The sequence below is a fragment of the Crassostrea angulata genome, chromosome 6 (genome assembly GCF_025612915.1).
Source record: "Crassostrea angulata isolate pt1a10 chromosome 6, ASM2561291v2, whole genome shotgun sequence".
NCBI classification, from domain to species: domain Eukaryota; kingdom Metazoa; phylum Mollusca; class Bivalvia; order Ostreida; family Ostreidae; genus Magallana; species Magallana angulata.
The window spans coordinates 12,015,793-12,036,970 of NC_069116.1; the positions used below are offsets into that span (position 1 = coordinate 12,015,793).

General features: G+C 32.4%; 2 protein-coding genes across 3 annotated transcripts; one reads left to right on the top strand and one right to left on the bottom strand.

Annotated features, from left to right (window-relative positions):
• Nucleotides 1–347: 347 nt before the first annotated feature.
• Nucleotides 348–8,483, bottom strand: LOC128190693 (required for meiotic nuclear division protein 1 homolog). Of its 2 annotated transcripts, none has more exons than XM_052862825.1 (12): nucleotides 8,333–8,483; nucleotides 7,209–7,532; nucleotides 6,922–7,039; nucleotides 6,714–6,786; nucleotides 6,406–6,445; nucleotides 6,113–6,213; nucleotides 5,560–5,675; nucleotides 3,037–3,101; nucleotides 2,169–2,245; nucleotides 1,605–1,725; nucleotides 929–1,045; nucleotides 348–588 (listed from the first exon to the last, which is right to left on the bottom strand). In XM_052862825.1, the coding sequence occupies exons 2-12, from the start codon at nucleotides 7,494–7,496 to the stop codon at nucleotides 502–504; spliced, it is 1,203 nt and encodes a 400-aa protein (XP_052718785.1). In that variant the 5' UTR covers nucleotides 7,497–7,532; nucleotides 8,333–8,483; the 3' UTR covers nucleotides 348–501. The 2 variants fall into 2 exon arrangements, with proteins under 2 accessions (XP_052718785.1, XP_052718786.1); XM_052862826.1 differs by lacking the exon at nucleotides 8,333–8,483 and adding an exon at nucleotides 8,160–8,178.
• Nucleotides 8,484–8,675: 192 nt separating this feature from the next.
• On the top strand, nucleotides 8,676–20,605 carry LOC128190692 (aspartate--tRNA ligase, mitochondrial-like). The gene is made up of 18 exons (XM_052862824.1): nucleotides 8,676–8,867; nucleotides 9,094–9,257; nucleotides 9,494–9,580; nucleotides 9,868–9,960; nucleotides 10,276–10,405; nucleotides 14,020–14,066; nucleotides 14,260–14,331; nucleotides 14,986–15,090; nucleotides 15,346–15,525; nucleotides 15,959–16,066; nucleotides 16,487–16,528; nucleotides 17,300–17,449; nucleotides 17,534–17,588; nucleotides 18,424–18,504; nucleotides 18,902–18,981; nucleotides 19,254–19,364; nucleotides 19,657–19,732; nucleotides 20,171–20,605. The coding sequence occupies exons 1-18, from the start codon at nucleotides 8,708–8,710 to the stop codon at nucleotides 20,344–20,346; spliced, it is 1,917 nt and encodes a 638-aa protein (XP_052718784.1). The 5' UTR covers nucleotides 8,676–8,707; the 3' UTR covers nucleotides 20,347–20,605.
• Nucleotides 20,606–21,178: the final 573 nt, after the last annotated feature.

Here is a 21,178-nt window from a genome sequence, read left to right on the forward strand (position 1 = left end):
GGCCCATGAACCTCTTCTTTTTAAGTTAGAGGGTATCTCTTTCTTGTTCTTGCAGGGATCTCAACAACCAAAAGTCAATGATATGTGCTTGCCTGTTGTTTTCAAACACATGCTTAAAATCCATTAAACTATTTAGTATATAAAAATGCATCAAATTCAATCCACATTATGAAAATTAATGAGATTTGATGACCACAATGACTCTAAAAGTGGTTACCTTAGCAACACATTGGGATTTTGTTGACAAAAGGGTAATTTTTTTTAGAAAGGAGATTGATAAAACACATTAGCTCTAGGTAAAGTGATAGAAATTTGGAGCAGATGTACATGTTCAAGAGGCTTAATACAACACTTTAAAAGTTTTATTAAAAACTCTTTATATCAATATCACACACCAATTTGTATAAGACAAGAATATATGGCAGCTTTCTGTACACAATCACTTAAATGCTGTGTGTACAGTCACTGTCATCTCGTCCAGTAATATCACCAGTCCACAACTCATTTGTCAGCAGTCTTCTTGGAATTCATAATCCCAACAAACCAGTCATAGTCATTCCTATACAAGTGCACCACTTCAAAAACCACCTACAAAACGGTAATTTGTTGTGTGAATGCTTCCGATGGTTAAATAACAACAAGGCTTTAAAGAACATTAACTTCATCTATTCAAATTACCGATTTTATAAGTAAGAATTCAATCACAAAAGTTTATACTGAATCATTTATCAAAATGTTTGACCTTGAGTTTCTCCAAAACGTATAATTTCAAGCTACTCTTTACAATTTCTTGTATAAATAATACGTAAATTTATGGAAATATAGTTCATAAAAATTGCCTCCACCTTAAAAAGTTGATGAACCTTGAACTTTGCAGGTCATTTTACCTTGACCTTGAACTGCAAGGTCACCATGAGTAGGGGTTTACCTCTATCATGATGAGCACAATGATCATCCACTCCAGCTTGGTGTGTCTGGCATCAGTGAACTTGTTATTCAGTAGCTCCATCAGCTCAATGCAGTAGTTCAGCTTCTCGTTCATTACCTGGTGATACAGGGATAGAAAATAAAGACTTAAACCTACATGTATTACAAAACTTAATAGAGTAAATATTCTGCAACATGAAAACTTCAATGGCATTAAGCAATTATAATGCATCCAAATAACTTCCTTATGATAAAATGCAACGTCTGAAAAAGGAATCATATCTTTATAAGGTTAAGATAGAATAAAGTGTTTCCAGTTCCCTTGCTGGTCCTAAAAAACAGTTTCATAAACTGATCTCTAATTTAGTCTCTTTCCTGCTTAAGAAATGGTCAAGTCATTGATAAGATGTATTCCTGATTTGAATAAGAAACACGCTACTTAATAATAGTGAATTTACTGGTATATGGAAAAATTGTCATAATTTCTGTGTCCAATGGTAAATAAAATTACTGTTTAATAAATATTCCATGAAAACAGATTTTTAAAAAATATTATTTGTGAACCTGTACATTCCTTCCTTTAGAAATAATTTTCACATAAAGTGCTGTAAAAAACCCAATTCATTCACCTATATCAAGGTGGATTAACTACATGTATATAAAAATCAATCTCATACCTTGGTCCTGTATTTGGTCTGCATTAATCTACAAATTTCCAGGTACAGTTTTTCTAAATCATCCCGATCCCAGTAAAAATCAGGGGTATCCAGCAGGTCAGAGCACAAATTCAAATTTTTCCTGTAAAAGTAGCAAAAGTGAAACAGATTCAGGTAATTATACAAATACTTGATACTCTTTAACCAGTCAGCTTTGGGAGAAATAAAGTCATAGATTTATATATAATTTAAGTATTATAAAATATATATATGTACATTTTTCTTTTCTTTTCTTTTTTATGTAATTATTACATTGTATATTTGTGGTAATATCTCATAATGGCAAATGTGTCTGTGTACTGCCAAAAAAATTTGTTCACATTGATTATGTATTTACATGTATTTATACAATGCCTATAAACCATGTGGTTTTGAGCCACTACACTACACTACCCTATGCTATGCTAAGCTACGCTACGCTACACTACACTACAGATTATGATCACTTTTTGAAAAATATCAGAAGATGTTTCAAGTACCGGGTATATTTACAGGCAATAATGTTTAAGAATTGTACACAAGTACCTGAATTCAAATAATTTGCCAAGATGTTGCTGAACTTCTCTGTGTCTGATACGAATCCGTCTACCAGCTTTCAGGTCCTTATAGTAATCAAAATAAGAAATCTTTTTAGAGTACTAGAATCAGCTAGGTAAAACCATCTTAAAGGGCCTGCTTTAATATAGAGCATGAGGACAAGAAGCATTTGAAATGACTTTACTTTAACATTAACCTTTGACCTAGAAATTATCGGTAAGTTTAAAAATCATAACACTTCCTTTATCCAACAAGCAATTGAGCAGTGAATTATTAGGCAGGTGAAAAGTAAATTAAAATAAATTTTACCTAGAGATCAGCTATGACTATAATATTTGATCTAAAAATTTGATTCAAGATCACTTCATGTCCCTTACCTACAAGAAAATTTTTGGCCAAGAAGAGTGGTCCACACAAGGATTTTCCACAAAGTATAATATGACCTTGACCTAAGATCTATAAACTTAATTCAAGGTCAGTGCAGAAGCAGAGTTTGAACAAGACTGGGCCATTGAAAGAGAAATTATTTGGTAAAGATAAGAATTTAATAAGTCGGTCTGCTTTGACCTTGAATTTTGACTTGGGAACTTATTTCATAGCACATACATGTATTTGTTTTCAAACAGCACTCCATGGGTGAAGTGTGAGCCACATTTGGCAAAGGAGAGAGAAAATATGCTATGGACAAAAGAAGTAAGATGTATAGAAGGATGAATCGAACAGACTAAATAATCACTATAGGCAGTATAGGCTGACTGGAGGGTTCAATAATACATGTAAAGAATTGCTGTAATATAAATAAACTAATTAAAACATTTAGACATATTTGATTCAGATATTATACCCTGGTACTGACCATTGAGAGATGTTCTGTGTCATCAATAAAATCCTCCAACAGTTTTTCCATTGCTGATAAGTGTACTAAAAGCAAATTATAATTCATTCAGTATCAGTATATGTTCCAATAAAAGACATAGGCTATATACATGTATGACAAATTCTTGCTACTTATAAATTACTGTAAACCAACTTTTATTTGCAATGATTTTGTTTTGCGATTTACTTCCGATAAACTGGTTTGCGATGACTAATGTTTGCAACCAAACCTTATCTAGACCCATCATGTTATAACAACCATAAAACAACTATTGGAACATGGCAAGAAATATTTGCGATGTTCCAGTCGTTGTTATATGGTTTTTAAAACGCGAACCTTAGCGAAAAATAGCGAATAAAAGTTGGTTTACAGGGGTCAAAATCAACTAGAGGTACTGTGAGCAAGTTCACAATTGATACCCCCCGCTAAGATAAAAATCATAATGCGTGTATTTTTGCAATTATAGAAAATATTGGATGAATGTATTTCACCGTCCTTTTTTTTATACATAACAACAGCTCTATTTTTTAAAACTGTTAATACTAATATGAGTAAACAAACCAATTTCTATCCTTTAATTCCATTTTATTTTAAGTTAACTGTTAATGCGTGAAGACATTTGCATCTTAACGTTAACAAACATGACTCGAATCAAACAAAATCCACATGTCAAGCAGCCATTTAATATTTAAACATTTTGAATTATTGGTATACTGAGCCAGGTTTTATCTGAAATTTTTTTTGGACACATTTTTTTTTCCAAAAAAAAAAAAATTCATCAGGGCAGGCCATTTTCAGAGAGACGGGGATGAGAATCTAAAAATAATTTTATGTGGCCTGAGACAAGCAAGCTTTGTGTCAAATTTTAGCTTAATACAAGACATGACACAGACAGGAATTAAGCATTTTTTAAACAAATTACAATGACTTTGAACTTCCTCAATTGACCTTGGGTCAAGGTCATGACACACCCTCAGGTTATATGCAATCGTTACGTGAATTAAGAACTTCGATATTTGTCAATTAGAAAGAAATGGACTGGACATGAATTTTGCACTTTTCTGCCAGTGACCTTGACCTTACCCAAATGACCTTGGGTCAATGTCATGACACACCTTTTGATCATAAGCAATATTTGTGTGAAGTAAGCACATTCAATGCTTCTCCATAAGAAAGATAATGACCGGACACTAATTTTTTACTTTTTCTGCCAGTGACCTTGACCTTGCCCAAATTAACTTGGGTCAAGGTCATGACACACCCTTTGGTCATAAGCAATATTTATGTGAAGTAAGAACATTTAATGCTTCTCCATAAGAAAGATAATGACTGGACACGAATTTTGCACTATTTTTTCCAATGACCTTGACCTTGCCCAAATGACCTTGGATCAAGGTCATGACACACCCTTAAGTCATAAGCAATATTTGTGTGAACTAAGAACTTCCAATGCTTGCTCCATAAGAAAGATATGGACCAGACACAAAATTTGCACTTTGCACTTATTCTGTCAGAATGACCTTGGGTCAAGGTCATGACACACCCTTAGGTCATAAGCAATCTTTGTGTGAGGTAAGAACTTCCAATGTTTCTCCATAAAAAAGATATGGGCCGGACACAAATTTTGTATTTTTTCTGCCAGTGACCTTGACCTTGCCCAAATGACCTTGGATCAAGGTCTTGACACACCCTTAGGACATAAGCAATCTTTGTGTGAAGTAAGAACTTCCAATGTTTATTTATAAGAAAGATATGGACCGGACACGATTGCACAGATAGACGGACGGACAGACGGACAAGGTGATTCCCATATACCCCCCAAACTTCGTTTGTGGGGGGTTTAATAAAAGTAAATGTACAGTGTACAAATGTATGTTTAGACTTTCAGAGCAATGCTGATTTCTTATAGTGAAAGTTAAAAAAAATTCTGAAAACCTTATTATTTCCCTCAATATAATCTTTCCTGCTTTATGACCTTCAAACTAATGCTTTATATTTTCTTTTGCAGGTATCATAAAACCAATTAAAAAAACTTCTTAAAATTAAGCAATAAAATGTATTGCATTGGGTTTATATAAAACTGTATTGCTTTGTAAATAGGTCAACAAAATTATATATATATTGAATTACTCTGACATTGTTGCATCAGGTATATCGCTCTGCTTTTACGTAGTTTTATTGCAATAATGACAAGGAAAAAAACTTGAAATTATCCATTACAAGTCAAAATTATAATGAGTTATTCCCCCTTTTAAAAATAAAATAATGACATCACATCATATTATATTTTCAAATTTTAGGCCAAAATAATTTTAAAAAAAAACAATAAGTCTCCAAACTTTGTTTGGGAGACTTAAAAATCTTTCTTAGACATAACAACATCCCTCCCAATCCTTAAAAATATGGGTATTACACTGTGTATGTATTTCAGTTCTAATTAATACTAGGCCCATAGATACAATACATATGATGCCAATTTTATGTAAAAAACTTTTCTCTTACAAGATTGCATCAGGGCATTGGAGCAGGCATACTTCTCCAGCTGTCCCTGCTGCTGACAGTAAACTTCTTTGTTCATGTTTATGGTGTTGCTGTCCAGGATACATGTTTCCTTATCACTGAAAAAAGGGAAGCATTGTTGTTATTGTTGATAAAGGATTCACCCTTAGCTTATGCAAGTGGATATCTTTCAGGTGCATCTGAAAATTTGCTGGTTTATTCGAAAATTGAACAATTGAACAGTTCCTAGTGTTTGTCACTCCTTTAATTTGTTTAAAATATGGCATTATGGTTAGTTAGGTTATCACTGTGAACATTACCGGTAAAATATCTAATTTGTGATCATTCCCCTTTAAGAATCCCATCCGATTTTATAATAAAAGCCCAATTAAATTACTTGAACATAGATACTGGTACTTCCAAAAAATCACTTGAGAGCCCCTGTGCAGTACCTTGAGAAAATGTGGACCATTTCAAAAATGAAAATCCTTTACATGTTTCATTAGAGTGAAAAATACAGAGATGCAGACTAAGACCAACAATGCATGAAATCTACCTTAATGTTACCATCATGCTTTCAGATTCGTCTTCAATGAATTTATCATCAAACGCATTCTCAGGATCCAAATTTTTCAAGAACTGTAACACCTCATGTCTCTGTTGGATGAAAGTAGATACATGTACCAGTATTTAGTTATTGTATTTAACTGAAAATTATCAGGTGTAAAATATAATAGTAAAAAAAAAAAATCTTAAGATAAGTTTTAAAGGCATTACATCTTAGCAGTTTAGAAATGTTTAATAATCATTTTTGAAAATGAAAAGCAAAGAGACGACCAGAAGAAATACCTCTCTTTCAGGGACATCCCAGAAAACAACTGATCCCTGTCTGAAATCATAAATAATGCTGCGATTAAAAAAAAATGAATTCAAAAATTAAATTGTTACAATGTGTTAAAATAAAAAGTAGAGAAAAGCCCAATAAATGAATTTTAACAATGTACTTGTACTGTTTATAAAGTTAACATTTTAGGTAAACAACTTACTCTTATAATTATATTATACATGTACTTTAAATTTCACAATTAGTGTTAGACAACATGCATTTAAACTATTAGATGGTCTCTTTTTTCACTTTGTAAAATTTCATTCATTACTTAGTGAAAAATATTTCTTTCTGATGCTCCTCTACAGGATAAATTGGTGTGCAATGTAAAACATCCTCCATATCTGTCCAAACAAAGAAAGATAGTTACAGTATCAAAGACATTAGTGGAATGATTGCAATATAGGAATGGAAAACAATAAAACAATTTTAAGAAAAAACAATAAAATATGAATGAAAAAAAAACACAAGAAAATAACCTGGGGGGATGTCAGAAACCTTATAAAGATTCTGACTTTCCAAATTCCGCTCCAACAGGTCAAAATCAAAGTCCTCCTTTGATGTTTGATATGCTGTTACTTGCAGTTTGACCCCACTCTATATATATAAAATTGTCCAATATAAATAAAAGATATAAGATATTATATATAGGAGTATGTATAAGATAAACAAAATTGAGTCTTTAGGAAGGTCTATAGTTAATAAAATTAGTATCCAGCCAATGGACTTCTTGGCTTTAGGTACAAGTCTATAACAAGGATCGTACCTGTGAGCCAGACCTTCTTCTATTTCTCCTGACTTTACCAGGCGGATTTAAGGGCCGTGTGGTTCCTAATAATTTTAAAACTTTTGAGGAATCATGAAATGTTCTTTGGGAGAATATGTATACATTTCTTTTTCCAGCTGCAGTAACTTGATTGCTGAATGAATTCACTGTTGTAAATGAACCATATTTGTAAAAACACTGAGTTAACAGAACAGATGTGTTTCTCTGTTTTCTTGTGGTGTTCAGCATATAAGATGAAAACCGACTGCACATTTTTGGTAGCAACATTGTGAATTTGCAATGATTCTCAGCCAAATTCCATCTCTGAAACAAAAAAAAAACCATTTCTTTCATAAAATCACATACAGATGTATTTTTGAATTCGAACGCACTTCCAAATTTGAAATCTGCATAGACAGCATTATAGAAGTTAGTATGTCAAGATTCATCATAGGTTCAGTTTCCTCTAGAATAGTAAAAGATGTCACATGTAACCCTTGATTTATTACAGTATCATACTGTACATTTTATACAGATGTGTTTAATCCATCTAATCGTTTCATTCTCTGAAATACATTAAGTAGCAAGCTTTCAACCAGACTTAGCTTTCTTTACAGTTTTTCTTGAGATATAGAAAATCGTTTCATGTTTATTTCAATTGTAAAAAGTTAACAGGGTTAAAAGACCTTCATTGTCCTGATCGTGGTAGTGTTTAGAAATGATCAAGACCTTTTGAACACATATTCAATGAAGGTTACTTTGCAAAAAAAAAATTTTTACAATTAGAATAGAAATAAATTTTTTTTAAAAAGTGAATTGACCTTTATCATCTGACTTGATTAGGCCTATTGTCAGTGTTGACTGTTTAGAAATGATCACCACCTTTTGAACATCTTTTCTACGAGAGTTAATTTGCAAAAAAATTATTGCAATCATAATAAAAATAAATACCTATAGAAATTTTCAGTAACCCTTTTCTTAAAATTATCCTCTCAGAATCCAAATCCAAACGGTTAACATTGAATTTCAATCTTCTTATCATGCTTATCTGCCTAATGATAAATCACCAAAATATTTAGGCTACAAATGTTGCAAGTTTGTGTGAACTAACAATTTTTAATTACCTTTGCCGTTGGAATAAAAATCTGATGATGTCACTGCGCAATTATCAGAAATCTTACAGAGGTGAACATACTCTGATGAAACTTCTCAACATGCATGAAAACTCAAGTAGGATCTTTAAAAAGTGAACTAAATTACGACTACAAAAGGGGTCAAGACGCTTCCGAAAAAATCGTAAAATATTTTTTCTCCCTAAATCCATGAATATATTTAGCCTATATAAGAACAAAATTCACTCACAATTATTAACGTCAATACTCTTTTCATTGAATCTGGGCTATCATCTAAATAAAATTTTAAAAACCCGTAAGAACAAATTCTTTTAACTCGAATTGCCTCTTTCAGTTGTGGTGAAGGCATTACACTCCGATGGGACCATGTCAACTCGGTGTTTCTGTAGATCACTTCAAAAATTATTTTTGAGAGGACAAGCAACAAGAGTAGCTCGGCTCTGCAATTCTCTGGTCATTAGCGATGAAAAGCGACAATGTACATCGGTATTCTTGCAAAGTAGAAATTTTACAAATGAATCCAAAGGTGTGTATTTTTAAAATTATTATTTTAACGTTATATATTTTCGGCAATATTCATTCCTTGCTAAGTTGTCTTTCAAATATGAACTACATGCATACTTAAGTATGATTAATTGAACATCAATTATGATTTTGCTTATAAATATTTGATTTATATAATAATTGATTATTACGCAAAATGTACTCTGGTACTTAAGTGTCTGAATTGTTTTTCTGTACTGTCTCTGTAGGTGTCAATAACTTCAGCCAGCGGTCTCATAGTTGTGGAGAGTTCCGTCCCTCGCACATTGGGGAAGAGGTCAAGATCTGTGGGTGGGTGCAATACAAGAGACTGATGTTTCTGATTGTCAGAGACTGGTCAGGAATTGTACAAGTTCTGCTGCCCGAGAGCATGGTAAATAATTAATAGCTTGTTTATGATGTATACAAAGAGAAGACATTGAAAAACAAAAGAATTTATATATATTATATTAATGTTAACAGAAAATGTCTATAATTTTTAATTTAAAAATCAAAAATTGCATGATCATAAAAAAGATGATTAATCAATAAAATAAAAGTATAACATTTACCAGTTTACTGCTGTATTTTAGAATTAATGTGATGTCTGAAATATTTTTTATTTTATAGCTAGGAGTTTTAAAAGACCTTCCATTTGAATCTGTTGTTGAAATTACGGGAACTGTTCATGCTAGAAAGGATGGTGAAATCAATCAGGTTAGAGAGAGAGAGAGAGAGAGAGAGAGAGAGAGAGAGAGAGAGAGAGCATTTCACATGCAAAATATTTGTTTGTTACTGTACTGTGAACATATTATATTTAATGTGTATGATATTTGTTGGAAATTAATGTCAGCAATACATTTTGATACAGCATTTTGTTGTTTTTCTGCTATTTGATTCATTAAAGTTATACCCACATCAAGTCAAAAAACCTAATTTTAGCTTACTGTTAATTCAAAGGCAGAGTGTGGGTATGATTTAAAAAAAATTATTTTTGTACATAGGAAATGGAAACAGGAGAGATAGAAATTCAGGCAAAGAGCATCAAAGTTCTAAACTTTTGTCAGGAGAAGCTTCCAATTAATTTGAATGTTAATGTAAGTATTTTACAGTAACAACATGACTTGTTCATTTATGAAGACTTACATGCAGCACTCAGGATTAATATTCCTAAAATGTTTTTTCATATGCACATTAAACATATTTGAAACACAGAGTGTTACAGATTCTATGTATCAGCAGATATTTTTCTATAACACTCATCAACAAAATCAAATTCCCAGCAAATCTCAAATCAAAATTTTCTTTAATATCACAATGAAAAATTCTACTTCCTTGGTTTTGATTTTTTAAAGTAAAGGATTGTATGTTAAGTTATTCCGGCTTTTGATTATGGTAGCTCTTCTTTGCAGGCTGATGAGACGAATGAGATGCAAAGGATGAAGTATCGGTATTTAGACCTTAGAAGTGAACAGCTGCAGTTTAACCTCCGTCTCCGTTCTGTGATGGTCATGAAGATGCGAGAGTTTCTGCATAGTTACGGTTAGTGTAGAATAATCATATGACTGCCGTCATGAGAAAAGGGCCCTTATCTTTTGACGTCACAATGCTCCGAAAACGACGTCAAAGTTGCGGCATTGTAAACGCATTTTTTTTTTCTGTTTCTATTTTTTTTTCTGCGTCTGCGTTGTGTTTTCTGTATAACTAGAGTCGACACGTCTGTCCTTGTTTTAATACCCCGATTAACATTTTTTTTCAGGCAAATATTATATGTTGATTTAAAAAGTAAACATTTGATAACTGAAATATACACATGTAACGTCAATATCTACACATTTCGAACGCGTTATATTGCACCCAAGTTGCTGCTGAGACGTCATTAAATTGCTGCTTTTTAAATGCATCTGCTATGAAACTTAAACACCACATTTTACATTCCAGTGTGTGATGAAAATATGCTCTAATTGGGAAATCACTTTTTAATAAATCATTGTTAGAAACCAAAGACCCGTCTCGCATACGCGTATAATTGAATGCAAAACTGGTCGTGGATTTCCGATGATGATTTACATAGTAATCTGAGTAAAATAATACAACTTAAATTTGCATGAGCAATATATACATGTATGATTTAAGTAAAAAAAACTACACTCCACACTCGTTGTTGATAAGAGGGGTTGAAGGCTGAGACATACCGAATCAATACAGAGCAGTTTTGTTCAAATCTAACAGTTATCTGTGAAACAATACAAGTAAAATATTTCAAATTATAAGTTTGGAAATTTATCTCACGGGAGGCGATTCTGCATTTTTTAAATTAGTCGGAAGGAACACGAGAGAAGCGGCTATGTCTCTATTATAGTGCTACTGCCGACATAAAAAATAAATGCTCGCATATTCTATTACAATTTAAGAATTTGCGATAAAATGTTGAAATTTTTTAACGAATTAAAAAGCTATAACTAACAGATTAGAAGAGTTTGAGAAATATTTTGACAGCGTAAAAATCTACTCTGATATATCGCATTTAATTTCATGGAAAATCTGAATCTAAGTGACATTTTCATGTAAAGTGCCTTTAATGAAACAACATCAAAGTATATACATGTATACCTGTACGAATGAAAAACTTGTTTATTATTTGAGCGCAACATATTTTGTTTTCTTGTGCAATTCAACAACCCAAATCCACTTTTTGTGTGTACTTTTTGAGCTAACGTACATAAAAATCAGTCATAACATGCCTGAAAACTCACCACATTTTCATGGATTTATGGCATTTTATATGATTATATTCATCTCAAATCAGTTACGTACATGATTCAAAATTCCTTAATTGAAACAGGTTTGTAAACTCAATCATTATACTACTATGTATGTTTGATATCAAGTCGATAAAATTGCCGTTTTAAAAATCAATTCATGCTCATCGATAAATATAAACACTACATGTGCGACATTAACAATTAATAAGATGCATGGCCGTACAATTCACCTTCATAGATGATGGTTTCTCATCTTTTCTTTTTTATACAAGGAACTAATTTCGATGATACTGAAGTCAATGTCTATGTGTATTTGTTACAATGTACAGCAATAAAAAAAAATCCGAGGATCGCGATTTTTCTTAAAACTTCGGAATACCGTATGCAACTTTATGCACTCTATAAACGTCTACCATTTAATTTGTCATTTTATTTAAAATTGTTAATCACTTGGCCGATATTTGAGAGAGAGAGAGAGAGAGAGAGAGAGAGAGAGAGAGAGAGAGAGAGAGAGAGAGAGAGATTCATCCATCATGTAACATCGATAATAAGAAAATTAATAAAATAATAAGTTAATTTAGTCAACATGTAAAAATGTTACTTCTTACTGAGTATAAGCAACGTCTATCGGCACTGTACTACCAATTAGTGCAAAAGAATGGACATATTTAATGCAGAAGCCTTATTGAAATTTACTTGCAATCTTGCATTTTGAAAAAAAAGTGAATAATGCTTAAACATAATTAATTATTTCAACGATTATGGTTTATAAAAATCGCATCACAACAATACAACGGTATGCATGAACTTACAAAGCGATTGAATAGAAGAGTAGATTCAGGACGTGGGGTGGCTTTTGTATTTTGTTGGTCTGTCGTATTTGATACACTTAATTAGGTGTGCACGAATATATTTAAACAATAAACATAAACAATATGTAGCGATCGGTACTGAAAAAAATAATGTAACCCGCGTTCTGTAATGTGGCTATCTATATAGCCGGCATGTATCGCCGAAGAAAGCATTTTATTGTTTATATTTACATCTTTTATTTAATTAATTAATGAATTGAATTGATCGAAAAAATAAGTTAAGGTCATCAAATTATTGTTAATGTACACCAGAACGATATATGAAAGCTGTAGCCAAAGTGTCTTCTATGGGAATTTGAGTTTGGTATCATCATGATTAGTTCGTGCAATCCGTGATTTTTCTTAGGTTGCTAAAGATTTTGACCGATCGATAAACTGTATGGTTAGAACTGGACCGAGTAGATTTCAGTCCTGTCTGTTTTTATACAGCTGTGAATTACAATCAATTTCGTACGAAATAGAGGGAATCATACTTAGTGGATGTAAATTTTAATCTATAAATATAAGATGCCACTTTTGTTAAAATATTTTCTCTCAATTCAACTGTCCACATTCTTGTAGTTGTAATTACTTTTCAGTGAGACAGTCGAAGCCGATTTTTTCCATCGTTCATTTCATAAGAATTAAGTGTTGATAACGTACAAAAGAGAAGAAAAATCTTGACAATAATTTAACACCATAACATCCGAGTTTCAAAAAGCTATAATTGATTTTAAACTTGTTTCAGAACTATGAAGATACTTAAAAAGTAATATCAGTAAATATGCGATAAAATTTCCGTGCAAAATGTTAATTAAAGAGAATAAACATTTCTCTTTTTGAAAATAGATTCGTGTATGCAATTTGACAATGCCCCGAAATTGTGGAAACATAGGCATCGAATTTGACCATCTTTATGTTTGTTACATGTTTGATTTTTTGCTTCTCGGCAGCTTCATTAAATAACTTTGATGTATTCAAAGGTTGGGGAGAGGACTGATATTTGTTTTCCTTAGATATCCTTTATCTCTCTATCTTATGTTCGGGGGAGGGGGGGGGGGGGGTAGTGCATGTGGAGCCATCAGAAGTGCGCAGAACTTTAACTATATCTGGTTATTCAAAATGTCTTGATCTCTTTTGTGAAAATTGTAAGAAATATAGAATTGTAGAAAATTATTAATTAATCCTACTTCAAACAATTAAAGACGATGAAAGGAAGGATAGAAGAAAAATAATAATGCCAAAAACTTTGACGTTCGTGACGTCGTTAGGTTTTCGACGAGCTACGTCAAAGTCGTGTTAACATCTCTTACTAAAATTGTCATAAATTGCTTAAAATACACAAGATCTTGGATATCTTTGTATATTTGTATTCAGAAAGAGCTGACTAATCAGAATTGACAAAAAAGTGAGTTTGTGAAATTTTGACCTTAAGGGCCCTTTTCTCATGACGGCAGTCATATATTTTGCCAGTACTAGTACATGTATTGTTGAGTGATTGATAATGGAATGTTTTTTTGGGATTGTTGTTCTTTTCCAGGTTTTGTGGATGTGGACACACCAACACTATTTAGAAGAACTCCAGGGGTAATGCACATATAGAAAGATGTTATCTTCTCTACTGACCTGTATTATTTGAAATTTTTTTAAATTCCATCATAGATTCGCACTTTAAGATTAAAAAAATGGTTAACCTATACACTAGTTTAGAACTTTTTAAACTCCATTTTTCTATTTGCTAGAGGTCTTTAGAATAATGAACACCTGTTTTGTATTTCAGGGTGCAAGAGAGTTCCTTGTCCCCAGTAACTACCCAGGCAGGTTTTATTCCCTACCACAGAGTCCTCAGCAGGTAAACACCTTGACCAAAAGTTATTTGTTGAACCAACTGATTACCTACAATATATCTAGCATCCAATATTACATGTGGCTTCAGAATGAGCCATAGGTGCTCCCAATCCAAGTGAGTTAAACAAGATATTTTTGTTGTTCATACGTGTAAATCAACACGGCCTGCAACTCACTGAAATTTAAGGCCCCTGATACTGGATGGAAATTTAAAGTTTAAACTACACTAATTTTAGTTTTTATTTTTTTTTTTTTTTAAATTTATTAATACAGTATAAACAGTTTAAATTCTTAGATAATAATTCATTGTCTGGAGATATGTTTGGTATGCATATTAAGATTAAAAGTGGCTACTATGGCAGAGATAAATTAGACCTGTAGGCCTTTTTGATTTATTACATATTGAAAGTACAGAAGAAATATTTTGATATGAATTTTCTGGTTCAGATATAGCTTTGGAATCAGTCTGATGCAGTGTCAGAAAATTTATTCCGGTTAACTTTTTGATCAGTCCAATATAGATGGCAAAACACCTCAATCATACTGTTTTAGAACACTTTAACCAAGATTTTATAAAAACATATCATTACATGTAGCCTACTTGCATATGGTTTGTTTGGTTTGTAAGTAAGTATTCTCTGATTGGTTATTGTTTCAGTTTAAGCAGTTGCTGATGGTTGGAGGTATGGACAGATATTTTCAAATTGCCAAGTGTTACAGAGATGAGGGCAGCAAGCCAGATAGACAACCTGAATTCACACAGGTAAGAGAGAGAGAGAGAGAGAGAGAGAGAGAGAGAGAGAGAGTATCCATGTGATTGTTTACCAATTTTTTCCTTCATTAACTAGGGAAACATCCACAGTGTTTTAGGGGAGTGATTGAGCTTTGTATCATTATGCATGCAAACCCTTTAATATACATGTACATGCATGTGCATACTTATTCTTTTTGAAAGAAAGAAATTGCCTGAAAGTTTCAGTTTGCCAATTTTTCATTGCTTGTTTTGTTGACATTACAGGTTGATATAGAACTGTCATTCACTACACAAGAAGATGTCAGGAATCTGATAGAAAACATGATCCAGCAGAGCTGGCCAAGCTTCAAAGAGCAGATAACTCTGCCCTTCCCCTCCATGACATATCATGAAGCTATGGTACAATATGGCTGTGACAAACCAGACACTAGATACAACATGAAGGTATTAGAAAGATTAAAAATTTTACAACTTTTTTATTGATTTATATAGAATCTTATGCAGCTACTTATACTTTCCAAATCTACTAATCTCTGTTCAGTATTAGACTGATTCAAACTAACAGTGAACATTTTCCACATAAAATATTACAGATGAACTTAGTAATGCATACAATTTATTAGATTGTGACATGATTTTAATGAAAAGAAACAGATTGATGTAGATGATTTTCTTTCACTCTAAGCCCCTTTACTGTACTAAAACCATTGTAATTCAAGACACTCCATTTATCATGATGAGAATAAGATCAAAATTTTATTAGTAAAATCAGCTATTTAATAGCTTATTTATATGATTGTAGATTGGTTCTTTAGGTACCGGTATTAAACAAGCTTTAAACATGCTGTATCTGTGCATATAATTCTTGTTATTTAAGCTTCACACAGTGGATGATTTGATGTTAGATTGTGGAATACAGAAAATAGAGGACAACATGAAGAGGGCGGGGGCCCATTGTGTGGCCCTGGTTGTCCCCCAAGGATCGGTAAGTACAGAGGGGGAGGGAGGAGACATTTATAACAGAGAAGATATCAATTCTTACATGTACATGTTCATGTAGCGGTACATGTAATGACTATCAGATATTGAAAGGAATGCATTATGGCTTTACCCTCTTATTTTCTATTAATTTTTTTGTAATTATGAAGGTGTTACATTGAATTCAAATTGATATGTGTTATAGACAAACAAATATACTTTTGATAAAACTAATTAAGGGATGATAATTTTAGGTGTGATTCACACATTTTATTTTCTGTATATACTGTACATGACCTTAAAAAAAAAAGCTTGAAGATAAAAAGACAATTACTGTGGTATATGTACAGTATTTTATAGAATTTTACACAATAAATCATAGAGGTTCAAACACTGTTTATAAACTACCTTTATGTATCTTTTATAGATGTTTTCAAGAAAGGAGATAGAGAATTTGCACATAGACCAGGTAAATATATATTGTAGTGGTGTACATGTATAAATGTATGATTTCAGTTTTTAAGTTTAATATCTGGCTTTGAAAGACAGATTTTTATAGCAAGATTACCAGGTAATACATTTTTATTTTGTTAATGAAAATCAGGTTGGAACTTACAACTGCAGGCTTTTGTTATACAAGGGGTAATTGTATTTTGAAAGCTTCAAGCGATAATAAAATGATTTCTCAAGAATAAAGAGGTACATACATTCATAATCCAATATTGAACTGTATATGATCATTCAATCTAATTAAAATTAAAACTTATTCGCTAGCGGATCTAACATCTAATCTTTAACCGGGTTTTCCAACGGAAAAATCCGGTTATTAAAATGGTGAAAATGGCGGGCAGGCGGGCGGCTGCCAAAATGGTATCCTCATTGTACGGATAACTCCTCCTACAGTTTTCAAGATAGGAAGTTGTTCTTTTGCAGATCAATTGTACATATATCAGAGGTGTGCATATTGCTAGGATTTTGATTTCTGAAAATTTTTGAAAAAAAATCAGCTTTTGGACTTAATCATTTTTGGGCAAAATATTGCATATGGGGTACTCCATTTCACTGGATACGGTAGGTAGTGTTTATCAATTCAGGGTTGACATGGATTATGGATACAGTTCACATAAAAAAAAACCTGGTTTGCTGTCACATTGACAGCTTTTTACTTGTTATTAGATTGGTCTTATATCCTTCTACAATTATATCATTATTATTTAACTCAGATTAAATTTTATTTCAGAAATTCATATTTGTAAAAATTGGAAAGTCTGGGGAATTCAAAGCCAACACTAACAAATTCAAAAGCAACACCATGCAGAGACTGTCGTCAGAGTTAAAAGTTCAGGAAGGGGATCTGATGATTATTGTTTGTGGAGAGGGTTACGTCCCTGTAAGATTGATCAATTAGATTTTTAATTTCTATGAAGTATGTGCTGTTTGTAATATTGATTAGTTTTTATTTTTTTTAATCCAGTATGAAGTGAGTGGAAAGATTCGAACCAAAGCAGCATCATTATTAGAGGCAAAAGGTATCAGTGCTAGTATCAAACTTCACAGCCTATCAGTGCAAGTATCAAACTTCACAGCCTATCAGTGCAAGTATCAAACTTCACAGCCTATCAGTGCAAGTATCAAACTTCACAGCCTATCAGTGCTAGTATCAAACTTCACAGCCTATCAGTGCAAGTATCAAACTTCACAGCCTATCAGTGCAAGTATCAAACTTCACAGCCTATCAGTGCTAGTATCAAACTTCACAGCCTATCAGTGCAAGTATCAAACTTCACAGCCTATCAGTGCAAGTATCAAACTTCACAGCCTATCAGTGCTAGTATCAAACTTCACAGCCTATCAGTGCAAGTATCAAACTTCACAGCCTATCAGTGCTAGTATCAAACTTCACAGCCTATCAGTGCAAGTATCAAACTTCACAGCCTATCAGTGCTAGTATCAAACTTCACAGCCTATCAGTGCTAGTATCAAACTTCACAGCCTATCAGTGCAAGTATCAAACTTCACAGCCTATCAGTGCAAGTATTAAACTTCACAGCCTATCAGTGCAAGTATCAAACTTCACAGGCTATCAGTGCAAGTATCAAACTTCACAGCCTATCAGTGCAAGTATCAAACTTCACAGCCTATTAGATGCAATATGTTTATTATACATATTCTTGATAAAATTGATTTTGTAAAAAAAACTTCAATTTTATCAAGCATTCGCTGATACATTCTAGGAAAATTAGATTTTCAGTTATTTTATGTTCATTTGAGAATTATTCACATTAAGGATGTATTCTCCAAATATATATACATGCACCATACAGGCACAGTTTTTCATTTGATGTATCATTTTGTGTTTACAAGGTGTGAAATTTATTCCTGACAACCAGTTTAACTTTTTGTGGATTGTGGATTTTCCATTGTTTTTACCAGCAGAATCAGGAGGTATGTGTACAAACAGTGTATGTGATCTGTGCTTCATTGTACATGTATATGATCTGTGCATGCATGGATTATATGCACAGTGAAGTGCATCCCATGTGCTTGGCTTTATGTAATAAACTCAGTTTTGAGAATGAAAATGACAATAAATTCAAAGACAAAATTTTCATATATCTGTTGTTCATAGAAAAATATCATGAAGTATTTTTTATTTTGAATGCAAGAATGGTGATTAAAAGTTGATCAATAGCACAAATGATCCATTTTAAAAACCATTTATTGATTTTATAGATAATTAGGAAAAGAATAAGTTTATGCAGAGACAATATATAATGCAGATTTAATATTCTGATCAGTTGTGGAAATGAATTCTGCAGTATAGCTTATTGTCTTGTTTCAGAGGGACTAGAATCTGCGCATCATCCATTCACTGCACCGCATCCAGAGGATGAAAAATATCTCAAAACAGATCCACTGGAGGTCAGACATTCATTTACTTCAACAAGCATCTTTCCATAATTGATTGATAATAGGTTATTTTATATAATATTCCATCTCTGTTTGTTGAAAACATGCACTTATACCATATGCAATGTACTTTTTCTAGGTCTAATTCCCCATTTCTCTGAATTTTAATCATTGAGAGCAGAATCAGATAAAAGATATTTGATTTTTATTTGAATATTGTTATTATTATTTTGAACATTTTTTTCAATTCTTCATTGGGCGTTTTTATTCTACATTTTATTTAGATAAGAAGTCAGCACTATGACCTGGTGCTGAATGGAGCAGAAATTGGCGGCGGCTCCATTCGTATACATGATGCCGACACCCAGCGCTATGTCTTTGAAAATATCTTACAGGTGAGGTTTCAAATTGTAAATCTTTGTGTGGATTTTTTAAAAATTGAATTTATTAAAATGGAGATTGAGAAGTTAAAATTAACTATGACTGCTTTGAAGTAGTAAATGTATTTCATATTTGTCACAAAAAGCTTTATGATATTTCATTTTAGATACAGAAATACATCGAAATGTATGATGAGTTTTGTATTTAATAGATAAAATCCAAAAATTTAATTAATAGGTGTAGTTTCACAAGTTTATAACTTTCTAATTTGTTTGCCCAATAGTGGAGTAATTTGACATGTTGTAGGAGGATGCAGGACAGTTACAACATCTGATTGATGCTCTGAGTTATGGCTGCCCTCCCCATGGAGGTATAGCACTAGGTAAGTGTCCATGTTTTTGTAGATATTAATTTGAAAATGGCATATTGGTAAAAAAAAATTATAAAATGTTGATATTCTCGATAATATGAAATTATGGGGAAAACAATAAGTGCACGTCCATATCATAACTGCAGTAAGGATGCCAGTGAATATATTTGCATGAACTGATGATTTTTCTTAGTGCATTGCATTTAAATAGTCTCATATGAACTATATTCCCAGATTTCTGTGAAACTACAATACTAGTAATTGTATACACTGGCAATTTTGCAATGTGATCCACATACATGTGTTTATGTACTGTTCAATCATTTAATTGGTTTCCTATGAGAATTAAAAAAAGAAGGCATTGTATGTGGATCATGTGGTGAATCATATTATCCACTTATTAGAATGGATGTTGCTACATGTATGTATGATACTGAATGTAATGTGTAGGTCTGGAGAGGATGCTGGCGGTGATCTGTGGAGCCAACAGTATCCGCGATGTCATAGCCTTCCCCAAGACCGTGGAGGGCAGAGATTCCATGAGTGGCGCCCCCACAGAAATCTCCGAGGACGAACTGGCCAAATATCACATCCAAGTTGCTCCCCGTAAAACCACAGAGGAATAAACAGGTCGACTGTCGCTACTGACAGTATTAAAGTGCTGGGTCAATAACAGGAAGTGAACTTTCGATACTATTACTCACTGAAACCATCTGTATTAAAAGACGCCCATTCAATGAGAAACATTACTGGGGATGATGTTGTACCATTATTGAAGGAGAGGTACTACAAGTATTTTGGGCATGTTTTTTATTACATGAAATATTTGTTACTTTGTTGATACAACAAATGCTAATTTATTAAAAATAAAAAATGTTTTGTTCATTTTTATATTGTGATCTTTTTAACTATTTACAAATGAATAATATCAATTTGTTTAATGTAGATTAATCAAATATTGAAATGTTATTTTGTTTAGAAAATTTTCTCTTTTTTTGGGGGGGGGGTATTAACAATACATGTATTACCTTTCTTAAAAATTCTTGGCTGTAGTGAAAGATTACAGGTAGGAAAAAACTAGTCCAAGCCTAGTTCAAGTTGTCACCTCTATAATTAAGACTTCAATTTTTTTTAATGAAAGACGGTGCAGTCAATTAATTCGGTGAGGAGCATTATGTCTATTCAGAAACCACCCCCCCCCCTTAAAAAAAAACAAAGATAATTGTATTCATGTTTTGTTTTCACTTTCAAGACAAAAATTTATCTGAAAAATGGATGTAAATGCAGATTTATTTTAATATTGAGAGTTTAAATGATTGATAATTAACAGAGTAAACTATAAAAAAAATATTTATTTATGAACAATATGTAAAACAACCACATATGAAAAATGTAACAGAAACAAGGATATGTTCATTATTATCCAATATGTAAAATTAATTAAATAACAGCTATATA